This window comes from Gorilla gorilla, chromosome 3 (genome assembly GCF_029281585.2).
Source record: "Gorilla gorilla gorilla isolate KB3781 chromosome 3, NHGRI_mGorGor1-v2.1_pri, whole genome shotgun sequence".
In the NCBI taxonomy this organism is placed as follows: domain Eukaryota; kingdom Metazoa; phylum Chordata; class Mammalia; order Primates; family Hominidae; genus Gorilla; species Gorilla gorilla.
In genome coordinates this window covers 182501294-182521461 of record NC_073227.2, presented here as the reverse complement: position 1 = coordinate 182521461, position 20168 = coordinate 182501294, and the positions used below count along the sequence as shown (strand labels likewise).

The following is a 20168-nucleotide window of genomic DNA, read 5'->3' as shown; positions in this document are numbered from 1 at the left end:
CATTTATATTCCTCTTTGCTGAGGATAATCTTAAGAAATTTATATGTGCACAATATCAAAGCAGCAAATTGAAAGAGAAACACATCAGGTCATATGTTCAGATCATAAATTCTGCTGCAAAAATTCTAAATAAAACTTTTGAGGAAGAAAATAATGCCTTGCAAAAATGTAAATGGCAAAATATCTAGTCTTATGAATGAGGGGGACTCGCAGAGACCATTAAAGGTAGTGGAAAAGTTTTATTTCATAAGCTGAGTTACCAGTATATAGGCATTTATTTTATAATCGCTATTTTAATTAATCTAGTTGTATTTAGTAATTTGTTGGCATTACTGTTTCATAAGCAGTAAGAATTTATATTCTCATTGAAAACAGTCAAATAAAAAACTAAATCTTGACTACTAATATCTGTATTTCTTCAGTAACTTGTAACCTGAAAAGTAGTTTATGCTTTGTAAAAATGTTCATGTGTAATTCATATTTTAAAAGACAAGAAAATATGCTCTAGAACCTGAAAGAGTAATTTGGATGGATTAAGTGGTATTTAGTGGAAAATATAGCTCACAAATTCCACCAGTGCAACAAATCATAGTGGAATCCCACTGACTCTTTTCTGTGTAGAATATGGTAAAACAACCTAATAAAAGTATGCATAGTGGTAAGGGAAGGAAATATTTCAAGAAACATGACAAACAATCTGGACTTAAAGTAGTTGTCAGGCCCAAACACATTCAAATTCATAATTTTCGAACAGTATTTTGGCGAAGTTAAAGAAGGGTAGTCATATTCACTGAAAAATGTTAAGAGCTTAGTAATAAAAATCAAACATAGTATGTAACAGACACAAATGAAAATCAGACACCACATTATGGCTTTGTTATGTTCACAAGTTTCAACAACAGTATTCAGAAGCCAATAATGTTAAATTGATAGTTATTTATATGTTAATGTTTACATGGAGGCTTTGCTGATACAAATCAAAAGGCTTTGGCATAAATACTTACGTGCTTTGTTTCGGCTTTCTCTTTTGTGCATGTAATATTTATATTCCTTTAAACAACTATGATTATAAATAATAGCTGACAACTACTAAATTTTATTTTATATAAAACGTGACTTGAGTTTAGTGCTTGCCACTTCTGCTACTGTTCAGGAATATTCCGTCTTTATGCATTGCTCTCTGGAATTATAAGGGATAATTAACTATTAAAGATTACAACTATTAAAATAGAAGTACTGAGAATTATTTATAAAATAATAAGATGTATCAAACAACCTGGAGTAATTTAAAGTATATATGTATTATTATAAATAATTTCATGTGCTAAAAGAAAAATTGTATGCACACTATATATAAACATGAATAAAGTAATAGTTTAGTTTGTATACATTTTTCTCTAAATCTTACGAATATATGGATACATAGTTATATGGGAAAAATTGTTGACTTTTTATTCCCTAGAAACATATAAGATGTAAGATTAAATATGACTGAAGTTCAATAAACACGTATTTTTTACAAATCAACAAACTGTTTTTGTGATTCTCAATAGATGGAAAGCCCAGGCTGAATCTTCCAGGAGATCACAATTGAAAAAAATTAATAATGCTTAGAAAATTATTTTTTATTTAAATAAATTATCTTTCTCTTTACAGATGTTTTTAGAATGTAAACATTGTAAGCAACAATGGTTTGATTTTCCAGTCAAGATTTTAATATTATTGCTGTCTTTTAAAGAGAACATGCTATCACTGAATTATGTAAGATATAATTATACTGAATAAATTTGACTGTGTAAACCAATATAACAGGTCAAAAGAGCTATATAGGCGAGGACCAGAAAAGGAAGGATTACAAGAGCTCAGGGCTGGCCACATTGGAACAGGGGAGAAGCAGAGGAAACAAAGAGAACAGGTGTTCATGAGTATGTGGAAGTTCCCTGGGCTCAGGCTTTGATTAACCTACACAGGTTTCAAACCAGCCTCCTGCACCCATTTAGACATGGATTTAGAAAGTGGGGGGAGATGAATTTCTGAGATACCACACATCCAGATCCATAGTGTGAAAAAGAAAAGTATGATTTAAACATTAAATTAAGATTTTTCAAATACCTTAATTTGTTTTGAGGTATAGAAATAGACTTCCCAAATTGCCAATATTAAAACTAATATGTAAGACCTCTATTTAGAATTATTTTGACAAAAATTAGTTTAAGAAAATTTATATTCTACAAAATCTAGGGCATTTGGTCTTTTTCTTCCTAAAAATCTTTATATAAACCAAACTCCTGCAAAGAAATTAAACTTTTCCTAGTGAACTCTAATAAAAGTAGTAAAACAAATTTGATTCTTCAGAAAGTACTTTTACTCCTTAATCAATATGTACATTAAGTGGAGAACGTATCCAACATAATCTATGTATCAAGAGTTTATATCCCTATTTATAATTGTTTTAAACTATGAAACATTTATTTAATTATATTAAAGAAACCACTAAACTGCAGCACAGGAAGAATGAAGTGTAATGTCTGCATAATATCACAAAGTGGTGCGAGTATACAGTAAGGGTCCCATATGGTTTGCTTTATTAACATTACACAACTTTGAAAATTGGTCTCCTGCTAAAGATATGAGAGGCACTGAATTTTGGTTGTAAAGGTTTATGATAATTATATTTTGAACATTTAAATGTGTTTTTATTCTTAAGGTCTGGGAATTGGGAACATGTTCTATGTTTTTTATGAAGATGGAATCAAAGTGATACAACCCATAGAATGTGAATTTCAGAGGCACATTAAGCCTAGTGAAAAGCTCCTTGGATTTCAGGCAAGTATCTAAAAAGTTCCTTTGACGTTTTATGCAGAAATTTTGTTAAGTAGAATTATGTTTTGGAAATATAACAAAACCTATACATATTTGAGACTCGTGTTGGAAGAAAATTATGAAACCCATGATATTCGGTGTTATTCTTTTTAGGTTTTATATCTGAGGAGGAAAATAATATATTATGTATTCCTAAGAATTTGCTAATATATTATGTATTCCTAAGAATTTGCTAAAATGAAGGTAAGAAAAGTGAAATACCAGGGATGAACACGACCTGCAATAGCTTTGCGTGCTCTCCAATTTAGAATACCTCCTGTATTTGTAGGTAATATTTAAGAAAATAAAATAAAATATCCTGTACATAATCTGGTGGGAAGCTGGTGTATATTAGATGCTTTATAAATGTAAAACCACTTTTATTCTTCATCTCATTCTTCATGAGGTCTCATTGGAGTGGACAATTCCGATAAATAAGGGAAAATATCAAATTTTTTCAAATCTTCATTTCAGCCTACCAGTAGGCAGTGTTGCTGTCATATACTAATACATGGAGACAATAATTTATACCTTAAATCTATGCCCTAGAATGAAAAGAAGGAAAAACATTATGAGAGGAGATAATATAGGTCAGTTTCCTCCTGGATATTATGTAGGACAAAGAAATATAATGTCCTTTTATTTAAAAATATTTCCACCATAGGCTAAATTATTAAGTAAAATTCTTACAATTTTGGTTAAGTTATAACTTAATTATACATGCAAAAAATCTTAAATTGCACATGGAATTTTATTTTATTTTATTTTATTTTATTTTATTTTATTTTATTTTATTTTATTTTATTTTATTTTAAGACAGAATCTTGCTCTGTCACCCAGACTGGAGTGCAATGGAGTGATCTCGGCTCACTGCAACCTCCGCCTCCTGGGTTCAAGCAATTCTCCTGCCTCAGCCTCCCAAGTAGCTGGGATTACAGGCACGTGCCTCCAAGCCCAGCTAATTTCTGTATTTTTCATAGAGACGTGGTTTCACCATGTTGGCCAGGCTGATCTCGAACTCCTGACCTCGTGATGCACCCTCCTCGGCCTCCCAAAGTTCTGGGATTAGAGGCATGAGCCACTTCACTCGACCCTATTTTCTTTTATAATCTTAAACGTTATCATTATTAAGTCAGTCTTTGAATAAGTTGTGTTTATGTGCATATATGTATGTAATACATAAGCACATGAATAAAAACAAATTATTGCTGATAAAAGAAATAATTTAAGCCACACTCATATTCTTACAAAAATATTCTGAATAAGAAATATGGACTAACATGCAGATATAGGTAGTGTGGTGTTCAATACAAATATTATTATTTAAATCAGAGCAAAATAATTTTATAGGAGAGTGTTTGTCTCTGATTTCTACAGGACTAGCAGTTTTGCAGCTAACGACACACATGTCTTGGCTATATCACAGAATTTGAAACTTCAGTTACTAATACTAATAAGATAGGCTGTGAAATCCATACTCTTCATCACAAAACTATCACTTCAGGAATCTGATTTGCAAATTTAGAGACAAAGAATATTCTTCCTGCACCACATGTGTGCTATTTCAGGGTATCAATAAATGCTTCATTACTATGTGACTCAAGTCTTAAAGAGCATGCTTTCCCAGAACATTTCTTGACAGCTCTGGGTGAGTTAATTTAATCACTTGGAATCTCAAGTTAAAAAAACAAGCAAAAATTTGATGTGACAGTTTTGCAACATGCAGGGCAACAAGGATGTAAGCATTATTTACCTGCATTTCTCTCTCTTTAAAGCTTTATAATACTCAGATGTCCTCCTAAAACAACTAAAGAAAAACAATGTAGAATTGTGTATATTTATTTCTCTATGTATACACATATTATTTCTCTATGTATCCAATTAAATATGTATATTTATCTAGTATACATATATATGTATATGTATATATACATACATAGAGACATAGAGATGTAGGACAAAGCAATGTGATGTATCCAGGTCTCTATATATACATATATGTTTATGTATGCATACATAGAGAAATAAATATACATAATATATTAATAGATACAGAGAAAAATTATATATGCAAACTATGTATAATTTTCTGATAAGAAATTAAATATTAAAGAGGAAATAGAAACCAAATATGAATGATGACAACTTTAACTTGTTTTCTTCAAACAGTGAACCCTTATCCACAAACATACACCAACAGCGACAAAGCAGATATAACTAGTTACTAATAACTAATCTGCTATATCAGATTTTTAAAGTCACAGCCCCTGGAAATCTACAGTCATATTTCATGTGAGATAAATATTATAGAATATGAAGTTATTCTAGAAACATATACTTCAACATAAAAATACATTCAAGGATAGAAAGTTTGCATTCTTATACTATATTAAAAAATTTATAAAGGTTTCTGTACTCTTATGGAAGAGTAATAAAAGGATTAAAAAGAAAAGCCTGTTGCATTTTTAAGAAAGGAGAAAACTATCAAATAGTATTTTGGTTTTGAAAACATTTATGACATTTTTACTGCATTGGATGTTGAAATTAAAATACAGCTCAAAATTTAAGGTGACCAACATTTTGTAAAGAACTAAGAATAATATTTAAAAAGGGAATTGTTATAACTAATTTCTGCTTATGATTTTTAAATACAGAATATATGGAGAAACTCATGACATGAAAGATATTTCTTATGTAATTATTATATGCCACATATATGAAAAAAGGCTAGAGTAAATTAAACTCATTTTATATTACTCTGTCATTTTTCATTCCTTAATGTAAAATAAGCTTAAATAATTGGAATATATATACACAAATACTGTCATGTACATGCAAGTATACAGCAATAGAATGAGAAGCGCATTGATCATGTTATGCTTTGAGAATAAGTGTTGAACTAAATAATTTTTACATGAAGGTAATATTTTCTACATTTAAAAACAAGATAGATGGCAATTCAGAGTGTGGAAGCTATTTAGTGCTACATTCTCTTAATAATATATTTCTAATTCCAAAGAAATTTCATGAGAAATTTGTTGAATATTATGCAATCAGAAAATATTTATCCAGAAAAACAGAATCAGTAAGTTCTCCATTTCTATCTCTGTATGTTCCTCTACTGCTACCACTACCTCTATCGCCACGTTTCCCTCTATTTCTCTCTTTTGATCTCTATCTCTATCTCTATCTCTTTCTCTATCTATCTCCTATATAGAGAGTTTTATTTTAAGGAATCGGCTCACACAGCTGCAAGTGGGATATGTCAAGTCCAAAATTTGTAGGGTTTGCCAGCCAGCAGGAAATTCAGATAAGAGTTGATGTTGCAGTCCTAAGTCCAAAATCTACTGTTGAGGCCATCAGTCTGGAAACCTACACAGGAGTTGAAGTCGTAGTCTTGAATCTTAAATTCATAGAGCAGGCTGGAAACTCAAGCAGGATTTCTATGTTGAAGCCTTAAGGTAGAATTCCTTCTTTTTGAAAAAACCTTAGTCTTTGCTCTTAATTCCTTCAACTGATTAGAGGAGGCCCATAAACATTATGGAGGGTAATCTGTTTACTTAAAGTCAACTAATTATAAATGCTAATCACCTCACAAGCATCTTCACAGCAAAGTCTAGACGAGTGTTTGACCAAACAACTGGGCACCGTAGGCTAGCCATGCTGACATATAAATCAACCATCACATCTTCCTATCACTTGTAGTCAAGGATTAAGTTTGATTAGTGTTTGTATTCTCAACATGCTCGGTACAATGTCTTACATATGACAGGCCAAGAAACATTTGTTAAATGAATTTAACAAAAATTCCATTGCTTTGAGCCTTAGCTATTCATCGTTTTATGCATTCTCTAAGTTTAAAAATGTATACATCTAATTCTCTCTCCACCTTAATATTTCTCCTTAATTTGCAATTGCCATGAAACAATATTCTTCTTTCAATGTGTTTGTGAAAAATGTTTCATAGAGTAATTTATTATTGAATTGTTTCAGAGTGACTCTAACCTCATGGATCTATTAATTCAGGATCACACAGTGAAAAGTTCCTGTGTAAATGCACTGTATATGAGTTTTTAGTACAGAAAAAAACGCTAATGTGTTTCATTTTAGAAGACAGATTTCCTGAGTACCAGTGGTGGAAATGAGTCTTTTGGAACCATTTTTCCCATGAAAAGGGATTAAATATGAATGTAATATTTTTCAAATTCATGGTCGACATTAAGAGAGAGTAGTAGTATACTTCCCAATATAACTCATTGATCAGTAAAGTTTAGATAAGACCTGATATATTTAGAGTATAGAATCAAATCTCTCAGAAAATGGTATTTCCTTGCTGTAAATAAAAACTCAATTTTGGTGCAATGTCAGATTACATTAGGTTTCAGCTTTTGATAGTGAGTTGGTGAGGATATATACAAGAAACTTTTAGCTATTTTTTCATCTTTTATTACATCTTGTTATGTAGCTTTACTAGATACGATTATTTCTATATTTATCCTAGTTGTACACATGATTTCATCTTGTCACCTAGAGTATGAACTTCAAGCAAATAGAATTCTATTTCAGACTTATGGATTCAGAAGTCAAACTGAAAAGGAGTTTGGAAACATTTTTAAAATTACAGGCTCAAAAACAAGCTTTCCCAAGATTACCAACTTCGTTACTCTTCTGGTTTTCTACTACTGTTCCATCCTTATCTATCACTCTTTTATTCTTTGATACTTTTTCATTCAGCCACCTTCTTTGCTTGTTACAGATCTAGCTGCTGCTTTTCACATATGCCATGGTATTACTTATTATTTAATGGGTCCTAAAATAACTTTAAAGAAAACCACGTGTCTTATTATGCATATATCATATATTGTGGAACCTGAAAGGTCTATTACTGATCTGTTGTTGTTGTTGTTGTTTTGTTTTATTGAAACAGGATCTCACTCTTTCGCCCAGGTTGGAGTGCAGTGGTGCATTCGTAGCTCACTGCAGTCTCAAGTTCCTGGGCTCAAGTGATCCTTCTACCTTAGCCTCATGGGTAGCTGAAATTACAAGTGCACACCACTGAATCTGATTAATTTTTTTTCAATTTTTTGTAGAGACAGGGCCTCCCAAGGTTGCCCAGGCTAGTCTCTAATTCCTGGGCTCAAGAGATTCTCCTCACTTAACCTCTGAAGCTCTAGGATTATAGCCATGAGACACCTCAGCCAGCCTATTCCTGGTTTTAATGCTAACTTAAATGATACTGAACTGTAAAACTGAACTCACTATACTTTATACAGGGAGTCTGATGTAAGTCTCCTCTAAAATATCTGTTATCCAGGTTTGGCATTTCCACAAACCAAAATTATTTTACCTTTATAAACTACTGTTACCAGTCTGTTAGAAAAGAATTCTTGCTTAGGAACAGGTTGTTTGTAATGTCCAGAATACTTACGTTTCAAGAAATTGAAACTGAGATTAGAAATTGGGAAGCTCAATGGTCCACATTTCTTTCTCTGCTGTTGTTGTCCTTTATCTCAAACAAAGCAGCCTTCAGGGTGTTCATCAATTCCCTTGTTCTGTTTCTAGTCCACTTATACTTCTGCAAACTTGGTCCTCAAAAATAGTCATTTGAAATACCAGCCTCTTTACATGATGCAAACAATTCATTTCCCCATGAAGCCAGTGAGTAACCTTTTGAATACAACACCACTGTCTTTCAGAAAGGGAATCAAAATGTTTTCCCACTTATTTTTTTTTCTCAGGGTGTCTCTTTTCAAACATGGCTTAACTTACAGAGAGTTATACAGTGATAAAAATGTGAGCTTTATTCCCTTTGTGGTGACAATGATATCCTGCAAAGAGCTTCCTGAAGAGAGGAATGTAAACTACTTCTAACTATTCCTTAGAAGATTATTCTGTAGATTTAAAAAGAAATGAATTTAAGAAATCGGTGCTTGACATCGTAGATGTAAAGAGGTCTTATTAGTAATCACACTGTTTTATAATTCTCACTTCGTGTTTCTCTTAAGCTTTAATATGTAAGCCTAAAATTGGGGGTAACAACAGTGGAAAGCTTATAAATCTAATGGAGTTACATAGCATTATTAAGTGGGCCAAGTAGCATATGAAGTCCTTTCAAGAGATTATCGATAACAAGTAGCCAAGGTATTTGGATGAATACCATCAGAATGTTGTGTGTCTCAGATAATACATCGACAACATTTTTATATGACTAATAAGGGCTCACTTATACACATGTAAAAGTGCATTCCGCACGCTTTACAAATAAACGTGTTTAAGGTTATTTAGATTTTTCAATAGAAACTTCCTAAAGGTAAAATTGAAGATTTTGACGGAAAAAATATTGATACAAATATATTTAAACATCAAAACCTTTTACTTGAGATTTACCAAATCACACAAATCTATCATATTAGATGTGTCTTAAAGAATACTTAGTCTTTTCATCTAAGATTTATTTTAACACAAAAAGTACCTATTTTTTCAAGGTAATATATTTTCACGGCAAATATAAAATAAAATAAAAGATTTTATTATAAAATATAGTAGATTATTCCTTCATGTCCCCCTATGTCTAGTTCCAGCTCATACAATCAGTTGCTACATTTAATCACTAAAAAAAGATAGTTAGTGATGATATTTCTTGTATTATCAATATTAAATATTATCTGTTGCTGTTCTTCTAGGAGAGACAATAATTTTGCTTATACAATTCTAATAACTTTTTCTTTCTAAATATATTGAAATATATATAATTATTTTGCATACTCATGGATTAGATTTACAATTTTAATGATTAAATCTTTATCTTTTATTTTTCTCAACATTTCTAAAACTTTTCATTTAACTGTAAGTTTCTGAACACTGGCTTAATTTCTCATTGTTTACTTTTGATATTTCAACAATAGTTCTCACAATTTCAATTTAACAGTGAAGACATCCATTTCTTTAAATTTTTTTTTCCATATTTTAAAAAAGTCACAAATATCAGTTTGGAGGTGGTGAGGGAAGGAAAACATACTACAGGAAATTGTGTTTCAATTTTATTTTACTAAATGTTTGTATTGGTAAATATTAAAAATTAACTCTTCAGTATTTAAAAATATATTTACATTCTCCATGTACTATATAATTATTTTATATACCATGTTGTCTACATGGAAATTAAGGAAGAATTATATAATAAGAATTACAATGAAAATAGCTTAAACTTCAAAATTATCATTCGTATTTTAAGTACTTAAGCTACCGACTTATTGCCCATTATAACTCGTTTTTTCTATGTTAGTCATTTATTTTCAAAATGTTGTTGATCCAATTTTAGAAGACATATGATGGGTTGTTTGGCAAATTAATGTCAGAGTCAATATTTCATCTAGAACTTGCCAAACAACAACATAGTTGTACCATGAGCTATGCTATCTACCTAATTTTTAATTTTAGAAAACAATAGAATTAAAGCAGCTGCTGTTTTCATGTAAATACATATTACATATATATGCATATATACATGTTAACAGAAAGTTATACTAAAAGTTAATAATAGACATACATAACATTTATGTTTCTGGCTATATTTTAAAATAAACATTTCATAGTATACCTCTACAGTAGTTTACAGATGAGATCTAAATTTGACCCATTTAATATTGACTTCCAAATTATCACTCATGCACTGCGGTTTGTTTACTAGTTTATCCATATTTGGAATTTGCTTTGTGTCAAGCATTGTGATAGGCAGGGGAGAGAAAATTATAACATAACAGATACATAAATTTTAAGCACACTCAAGTGTAATGGTTGCTCTTACAGACAGATGTACACTGAGGACACAAAAAAGGAAATAATACTACTGAATTTCTCCTAATTTAAATATTTTTCAAAAGATCAGGAAACTAGGCTGTTTTAAAGATATAGAAGGATAAAAGGGAGAGGAAATTGACATGTGGCTGCATATTGTATAATCCTATTATAAATCTCATTTGTACAGCTTTAAAGAAAATGTAACATATAAAATGCATTTGAAGGGTGCAACTACTGGCAGCATAACTATATTGCCTGAAAACTCTACCAAGGTGTTTCTGCTGGAATGGGGAATGGGACCTATTTGCTGGCTCTCTCTCTCTCTCTGTGTTTTTGTTTTGTTTTTTTTGTTTTGTTTTGTTTTGTTTTGTTTTGTTTTGTTTTGTTTTTGAGACAGAGTCTCGTTCTGTTGCCCAGGCTGGATTTCAGTGGCATGTTCTCAACTCACTGCAACCTCTGCCTCTGGGGTTCAAGCCAGTCTCCTGCCTCAGCTCTGCAGTAGCTGGGATTACAAGGGCGTGCCACCACGCTCAGCTAATTTTTGTATTTTTAGTAGAGACGGGGTTTCAGCATGTTGACCAGGCGGGTCTTGAACTCCTGACCTCAGGTGATTTGCCCACCACAGTTTCCCAAAGTGCTGGGATTACAGGCATGAGCCACCATGCCCAGCCTGTTGGCTCTCTCCTAAGTGTTATTGCTTCCATCCTGAAAAAGAAGCGATCAGTTCTATCCCATCTCTATTTTAAAGTGAAAAATTAGCTCCTTATGATAGGAGCAAAGGAGAATGAGATTATATGTTTAAAAATCTATGTATCTAGTATCATTTACATTCAAAACTTAACTCTGTAATCTGTGATTTTCACAAACAGTAGCTAATATAATTTCACAAAAGATATCTAATAGCCGATAGCTCCCTTTTGAACTTATTTGAAAAATTAAAAGATAGAATTAAATAATAGCATACTGATTATATAATCTGTGTATATTTCTAACGATGGACCTTGAACTAAATCACCGGCTCAGGTTTTGTGAATTCTCAATATTGTTTTCAAGTTCTTACTCTGAAAAAATTTCCTAAAATGGATAATGTGGCCTGGAACCCTATTTAAATTTTCAGTAAAAAAAGAGCCCAGATAAAATGTAATATTTTATAAAATATGATAATAAATATATAGTTATAAATGTAATGGACAAAGATAGCGTGCCTTTTATTTCTGTTTTCATATAAAATGAAGGTAGGTACAGAGCTAAAGTCTTTAAGTAACACTTATTTCTAAAGATTTAAAAAGATGTTTTTTAAAAAACATATCTTTTTTATGGTTTTCCTTTAATTGATAAAACATAGCAATAGTATACATGCAAAACAATTCTTTGTCCAATATTATTTTACCACATAACTGTAAGAAATCAAATGCAAAGCTCTTTGTAGTCGTTCTTATGTAGAACAAATTTATGTGTGAATTACAGTAATGCTTAAAAATTAAACACATATAATTATCTCTGTAAAACATTTATAGTTTTTAAAGATAAATTGATTGCATTTCAGAGTAATTTTTTCGGTCAATAGTAGTCTTGCAAACCTGTTAAGCCTTTGTTCCATATAAGGCACTTCTGTGCTAGACAATATGGAAAGATGCAAGAACTAAGCACCATCTGTATTGTAAGATTATGTGCCACAGGAAAAAAAAAAAGTTTAATTCCTAAGTGATATACTGCACTGAATCAAATGTGGATAATCCAGCAGTCACAAAATCCACCTGATTTATCCTTCCATGTCAACATTTTTTAGTTAGTAGACAGAGTGAGATAATCACAGGGAAAGGCTACATATGCATATCTAGAAAAGTAATTAATAAAACCTGTCTCACTCTTCAACTAAGGTTTCCAAAAATAGAAATTGTACAACATGTGTTATCAGAACTCATGTGTCATTACTAAAAGGACAGAGAAACATTTAAGGGGGAGAAAGGAGAACTTGTATTGTATCGGATGTTCCATCTTCAAACTGTATGATGCTTTTCCTTAAAAGTTTGTTTTTGATTTTTTATGGATTTGTAATGACAAGAAATAATGAAATTTATTCCACAATAATATTAGAAATTCAGAGGATCAGAGTGAATTAAATCCAACTAGAATTCATATAAAATGTCTTTTAAAAACTAGAATTTTTATTTCAACAGAATTCACATCTCTGTTTTCCACTTATATGAATAAAGCAAATATAATGCAGATTTTGAAATAAAAAATACCCACTAAATGAAAAATCAGGCTGCGAAAATGAATTCTACAAGATAGGACTGAAGTACAAAAAAATATTCTGCATTTTAATTCCTGTGGCCATGTTTTAAAAGCTGCATTAACAAAGTATCCCAAACTCCCTCCTTTCAAAGTTTAATGAAAAGGTTGAATATCTATTGTCAGAAAAATTGTACAGAAAGGTGTACTTTGGGCATTTAAAAAATATTTTATTGATTTTTCAATAAGAATTTATTAATCAATAGTTGGGGGTCAGTTAACTGCATGTGTTATGTGGTAATTATTTTCTTTAGTTTTAATTTTTTTCCCTCACTAACCAATCTACTAATTGTGCTGTGTGCCACAAGTTAAAGAAAGAATATCACTGCTCCTATACAATTCAAATATTCATCATACTGAGGAAAGTTTAAACACATCTAATTCTTTGATTCCAACTTATCCATACTAGGTTTAAATTAGTTTCATCCATAAACCCTCATTGTTCATACAATTTGCAATTACTGATATCCATCTAGTAGTTGTCCTATTTCTTTAATGCTTTAATATTGGCTTTCAATTCCAACACCTTTTTGTCAAGCTCTATTTTCTATTTTTTGGACCTAACTCTAGACCTTTTCTTGATATTTAATTTGCTTTCCCTGCTATTCAAATGTATGCCTTTCCCAACAGACATTAAGTGCCTGCCTCTCCTGTTCTCAGTGTCTAATGACCCCTGGACCTTCCCCCTAGCTAGGATTTCAGCTCCTTTACAATAACTATAAAAGCCAGGAAAGCAATCATCTAGTCCTGCATTCAAGAAGCATCTAGAATTTGGTTTTTATGTTCTGTAAGCGTTTGAAATTTAACACCCTACAGTTGTGTCTTTTTAAACCAGCTTTTCTCATCTAATTCAACATTTTTAAAAACCACTATAACATTTTACATTTAAGCAGAGTTGATATAATTCAAGTAATTTTTTTCGTCAAAAAAATTGACAAACCTCTGATTTAATCCTCTCGATTTTCAGGTAAAGAAATGAGAAAGATCAAGTGATTTGCTCAGTCACAGGACTGCCAAATGCCAGATAGAGAGAATAAAATTCTCCTTGCCCTATATGCAATAATCATGCCACATTTAAAGTAGCTCTCTGAATCTCTTGAACATGCACAGCAAACTTCCTTCCAAAACATTTGGTAGAATTTAAAAAAAAGTTTGCATCAAAAACATGTAAACTGTTATAGTTTTTGTCAAATGTAGTACATCGATAATTTCCTAGATGAAAATAAGTGGTAACTTTTATTGATCACTTGACCTTTTCAAATATGATTTTATTTACTTCTCACAATAACTCCATGTGATAGGTAATATCATTATACCCAATTTACCAATGAGTTAACAAGCCTCAACAGGTCTACTTGCACAGATAATACAAGTGCACCCTTGGACACTACGTTGAGGTCTCTTTGTCCTCAAAGCCTGTTTTTTTTAACCTCTCTAATACACTATTTATAAAGAGAAAACAATGCTCAGCTTATGATAGCATAGTGTCATAAGCTTTGTTTTTATTGTATTGCTGAAAGACATAATATATTAAAAGAAAGAATAAAAATTTCTGTAATGTAGCCTTTGGACCTTTGATATCCTAAAGCAAAACCATGCTACCTAACAGTGTGTCAATGTAGCACAAATTAGGCAAATAGAGCCCCCAAGTTACCATGACTACCTATGTTCTGACTAATACGAGAAAGACTACTTATGATATTTATAAATGAAATCAGAAATTGAATGGGATAAATTTAATATATCTCAGTTTAGAAAAAAAGTATTGCTTTGGTTATAAGCAGTAATCTCAATTAAAAATTATGAAAGTATTTTATCCTCAGTGCTTTAAAAAATGGTCAAATTTGGAGGCTATTCAATGCTACCAAATCGTTTAGTGTATTTTTGTAAGATTTTTTCCAATATTGCAAAGCAATATTGAAAGGAACTTTATATCTAGCATATTCACAAATAGCTCAGACTTGATCATGTGTGTATAGAGATAAATATTTCTACATGACTGTAAATATATCCTAGGAATCTAAACCTGAATATTCTAATTCAGTACAAAAGTAACTGTGTTGTATTTGCCTTGATTTATGACAAACTGAATAAATCCTCATTCAGAATAATTATTTATATTCCTTGCATTTGATAAACTGAACATTATTTTTCCAAGTATTTTATTATTCACTTTTAAAATTTACAGCAATAGACTCAGATTGTGACAGCTTCAGTTAAAAATACATACTTAAAAGAAAGAAATACTGAAAGAGAGAGAGAGCGCTAGAATAAAAAAGCATGAAATCAGTGCTTCCTAAACTCTGTGGGAGAAAAAAAATCACTGATTTTTGCTCATTCTGTTTTTCTCTTGTAAAACCAGTAGGCAGTTTTCACATGAAATCCTCCAGGCAAATTTGACAATACCCAAACTGGTTTAAATACTGTTAAAGTAGATAGGTCTACTGATCACATACAGGGATATTATGGCAATGTCAAATTGCTATAAAAGGTTCTAAATGGTTATTTTCAATTTCTATGGAATCCTCAGCTTGGTAGCAAATTGTATGCCAACTGGCAGCAGTTTACAGACCACATTTTGATTAGTACTACTCTAGAATTCAGTTTCTCAATGATTCTGCATGACATTGCATAGTGTTTAACATCGTGATTGAGTAACACACACCACTTCTTGACTATTTTTTCTTTTTGGCTATTATAAGTGATATTTAAAAACGTATTTACTAAGCAAATATTGTACCTTCAGCATTATGTTTGGGAAATATAGAAATACAGGAATAGCAAAGGCTAACATTTTAATTGGAAATATAATATATGATTCATTGCCAAATTATATGTCACAAAATAAAAATTCTGTGAAAATTCAGACAAGAAAAAAATCAGTGAAACACCTCAAAGTTAGGAATGAATTATGTAGGTGTTGGAAATTTGGCTGCCAAATATAGATTGAAAATAATTTGACAAAGTATTTTGGGATGCTTTTCAATAGCTGTGGAAAATCTTTGCTTTTCGTGAAATATTAAGTAGAGTGCTCTAGCTAATGGACAAGACATTTGTTGATGAACAATGGATATAAAAGTTATACATTTGTAATTAATTAATTAAAATTCATACCAAAATGTATTAATTATTTTTTTACAAAAGAGGGGGCACTAGGAAAGAGTAATTAAAAGAAACTCTGAAGAAAACAGAAGACTGTGTTGACGGCTCTATTTCCTTTGATGCAATCTTATACATTATCTGTGGCAGGAAGGAGCAGAGAGAGTGGTTAATTTACACACATTGGCAGCCCAGAGAACATCCCAATTCAATTTTCAGTTACAACAAGTGGGTAGGGACTCTCTGCCTGTCTTAGGAACCTGATTGGTAGAGAAGCATAAAAGTAAAACAATGCAAAACTACTAAAATGTGTTTATTTTTCATAACTACTAACTAGATCAGTGAGAGACCCAGGCCTGCAGTGTTTCCACAAGTTTTCAGACTTACATGCCTTTATTTAATGATATATTAAGACACCAAACCCTCTCTCCCCTCCTTTGTCTCAACATCTGTTTTCTTTCAGTACTTGTCTAGCAGTGTCTGCATAACAAACATGGGTGGATCTCCAAGGCTCCCTAATTTGGAACCCAAGTTGGATGTATACATGTTAGGCCACCTTATTTATCACATTTGTATTTCTGTGTTCTTCATAATACCAGCGACAGTTTGTTTTTATTCACACAAATTACAGAATGCATTGTAATCCAAATTACACAGAGAACCAGATATTTACTTTTTTTTTTTTTTTTTTTTTTTTTTTTTTTTTTTTTTGAGATGGAGTCTTACTCTGTCGCCGAGGCTGGACTGTAGTGCTGCGATCTCGGCTCACTGCAACCTGTGCCTCCTGGGTTCAAGCCATTCTCCTGCCTCAGCCTCATGAGTGCCTGGGATTACAGGCGTGCACCACCGTGCCTGGCTAATTTTTGTATTTCCGTTTTTGGTAGAGATGGGGTTTCACCATGTTGGGTAGGCTGGTCTTGAACTCCTGAACTCAAGTGATCCACCTGCCTTGGCCTTCCAAAGTGCTGTGATTACAGGCATGAGCTGCTGCGCCCGGCCTCATTATTATTTAATTAATGGCTCTTTCAGTGCTTTAGTTTCACATCTTCCAAAGTCCATACTTTTACTCTTTTTTTCTAAAAGACAAGATATTTGACATATAAACTATACTTATGTTCAATATATGTTTGGAATATTTTTATTATGAATTTTACTTTGTTATGTTACTATTCAATAGTCTCCTATTGTATAGAACTACTCAGTTTTTTTAAACTTTTGTAATACAAATCACTTTCTTCGTGTTCACGTATGCAAGTATTTCATTCTTTCTTTGGTTTATTTATTTCATTAAGTTTTGGATCAACTTTAATGCTTCCTTTAAGATAGTACACTTTTTTGTTCTATATTATCTCTTTCTTTGAAACTGCATGTTCAACAATTTTCCTAGAAGGTGACAGCAGAGAAAAGCCTGGTGAATGACAAAGCCATAGATTAGTGTCTGGTTGTTACCTGACCATGATAGTAATTAGGCAATCAGAATGGATGAGTTTTCAGAGGAATTTAATGTAAAAGAATTACAGCAGAAAACTAAAGTCTGAGCCTTGGCTTTTCTGAAGCCACATCCAGGGAACTGAAGATAAAGGAGCTGCCACAGGCAGAAAGAATTTAAATAATAGGACAAAAATGATAACTAAGGTCAGAATGTGTACTAACATGGGATCAGCAACACTTTTTTTCTGCAAATGGCCAGGTAGTAAGTAAATATCTTAGACTTTTCAGGACATATGTCTGTCATTATAACATGAAAGATGCCATAATATTTAAATGAATAGTTGTAGTTGGGTTACAATACACCTTCATTTCTGTAAATTTGAATCTCATATAATGTTTACTTGTCATGATATTGTACTCCTTTTTCTTATTTTTTTTCAACCATTAAAAGATAAAGAAAACATTCCTAGTTTCTGGATCATATCAAATTAGGCAGTGGGCCAAATTTGGCCTTTGGGACCATTATTTGCCAATCTCTGCCTTGCAAGAATGAAAGAACCTTTTATGACAAATCAAGTGTCTGAAACAGCTAAATGCGGCAGAAATTACAGGCAACTTGAAAGCAAGCGTTCTCTCCTATTCATGTTTTTAATTTTCAAACATAGCTTTGCACAATATTCTTCACATAGTAAGCTCTCAATAAATGCTTTCCAATGAGAAATAAAGGATAATAATTGGAAATTCTGAGGCCACTGGTGACTTTGAAAATATATCTTTTAAAAGAGGTGATGTCATGAAAGCCAATGTGAAGCATGGTTAGTTTAGAGCGAAAGGTTGGGAAATGGAAGTAATGTTCCAGAAAGCTTGCTCAAAAGTCTGAAGATAATTAGATGGATGATTGAAATGGAAATATTAATTCAATTGAAGCTGTTTTATGAAGTGTTTCTTAAATTTATGGGGCAATGTGAATGTTTGAATACTTGAATAGTTAAAATTGTAAGAAAAATCCAGGGCAGATATTTCTGAAAGTAAGGAGTAGTGGACACATCTTTTAGATAGAAGGATGAGAGGAGGTAGTCCTGACAGCAACTTATTGAGGTGAAAGCGAGGAGAATAGACATGTTTGTGAGAAATATCTGTCTTTAGGAATGATGCAGGATGACCTGAGAAGGAGAATAGGAAAAAGAAGGAAGGAAAGACTGGAATTTAAAGATTTTAGGGCAAAGTATTTTTAATAGGTAATTAGTCTAATAAATGAAAATGGCAACATCCTAGTAGAAGACAACTGTATATATGATTCTGTTTGATTTACTTTGGCTTAGCAAATCAGATATTAGTAACATTATTTAAATTGCTAATTAAAATGTATACCATCAGTAGTGATATAACTTGTACTCTTTAACATTTTGGGAAAGTATAATACATATGTAGGAAATATGTGATTAAATATGGAAAAGATCCAAAAGAAATAAATTCTAATTATAAATTAGAATTGTCTTTTCCCGGACTCTCATCTCCATTAGTTAAATATCTTATTTATTCTGTTCACTCTAAATGTTAGTATACATTTCTGTAAAAGCGATTTAATAATACTCTTTGATATAATCCCTGGCAGCTTTCCTCATCAGTATGTATTATCTTAATCTTATTTTTCATCTCTGGATTCTGTGTCTCCTTTTTGTCCCATTAAATCTCTAATTCATGCTTAAAAACATTCCTCTACTATTTTTCTTCCATAGAAATAAATATTAATCTTAGAAAATAAAAGAGTGCTATTGTAAAGTGAGAAATAATATAATATAATCAGAAATAATAGCATAAACCAAAGCAAAGAAAATCCAGGATGACTGTCAGGAAACTTTTAATGGCTTTGTAAAATTGCTTGTAAGTCTGGTCAAGGATGTCTTATAGGGACAGCATCCAAATAGAAAATAATTTCCAGTAGATCAGTTTATCTTACAGTTGAATAGTTCTGTAGCAAACAAAGGGGTGGAAATCTTTCGTGTTTCAGCAGTTGTTTGGCTGACAGTTATGTGTCAGGTCACTCACACTTTTCATTACTTTGGCAGGTTTTACGCAATGGCGAAGAATTTGTAAACAATTTCCCTGTATTCAGAGCCTTTCACCAACCTTAGTTCCCACTTTTTTCCCACTTCTTCATGCCTCTCAAGTACATATTTTATCGAGTGTTTGTTTCTCGCAAAATAGATTCTTGTCCTTGACATTCAGTATATTTCTGAAGAAAAGGTTGACTTAGAAAACAGTGTGTCAGTAGGAATTGGTGAATGAAAGTGTAATACTGCATTCTAAGCATGTAGTGAAGACAGACTTCTGCCTTTGGGCTCCCTCCTTAAGAGTGTCAAGGACTTTACTCAGGTTGACCTCCCGAGTAGTCACCTGTAATGGCCGTGGTACATAGAATTAATTTCATAACTCCAGGACTACCTGAAACACCATACATCTCATGCTTCATTTTCAGTCTTTCCGCTTATGTCTTAGAAGCTTAGAACAATCTGTGCTGTTTAGAAGAGAACACTATTGTTTCATGTTCCTAAACCATGCAATACTGAACCAGATCTTAAAAATTAATGGACACTCCAGAGCCTTCCTGAATTAGATCTGACATTTGGAGAACATAAACAGCAGACCACACACTGGATGTCTCATTGCAAAGTGCTTTG

General features: G+C 31.9%; 1 protein-coding gene across 4 annotated transcripts in view; it reads left to right on the top strand.

The window, feature by feature from the left end:
• The window catches only part of FSTL5 (follistatin like 5), an 807335-nt gene that overhangs the window by 687545 nt on the left and 99622 nt on the right, over positions 1–20168 (top strand). For all 4 annotated transcript variants that reach the window (XM_055384072.2, XM_055384069.2, XM_019026097.4 and 1 more), the window contains one exon: positions 2708–2826. In XM_055384072.2, coding sequence (XP_055240047.1) covers positions 2708–2826 — 119 coding nt within the window. The remainder of the gene's footprint in view (positions 1–2707; positions 2827–20168) is intronic.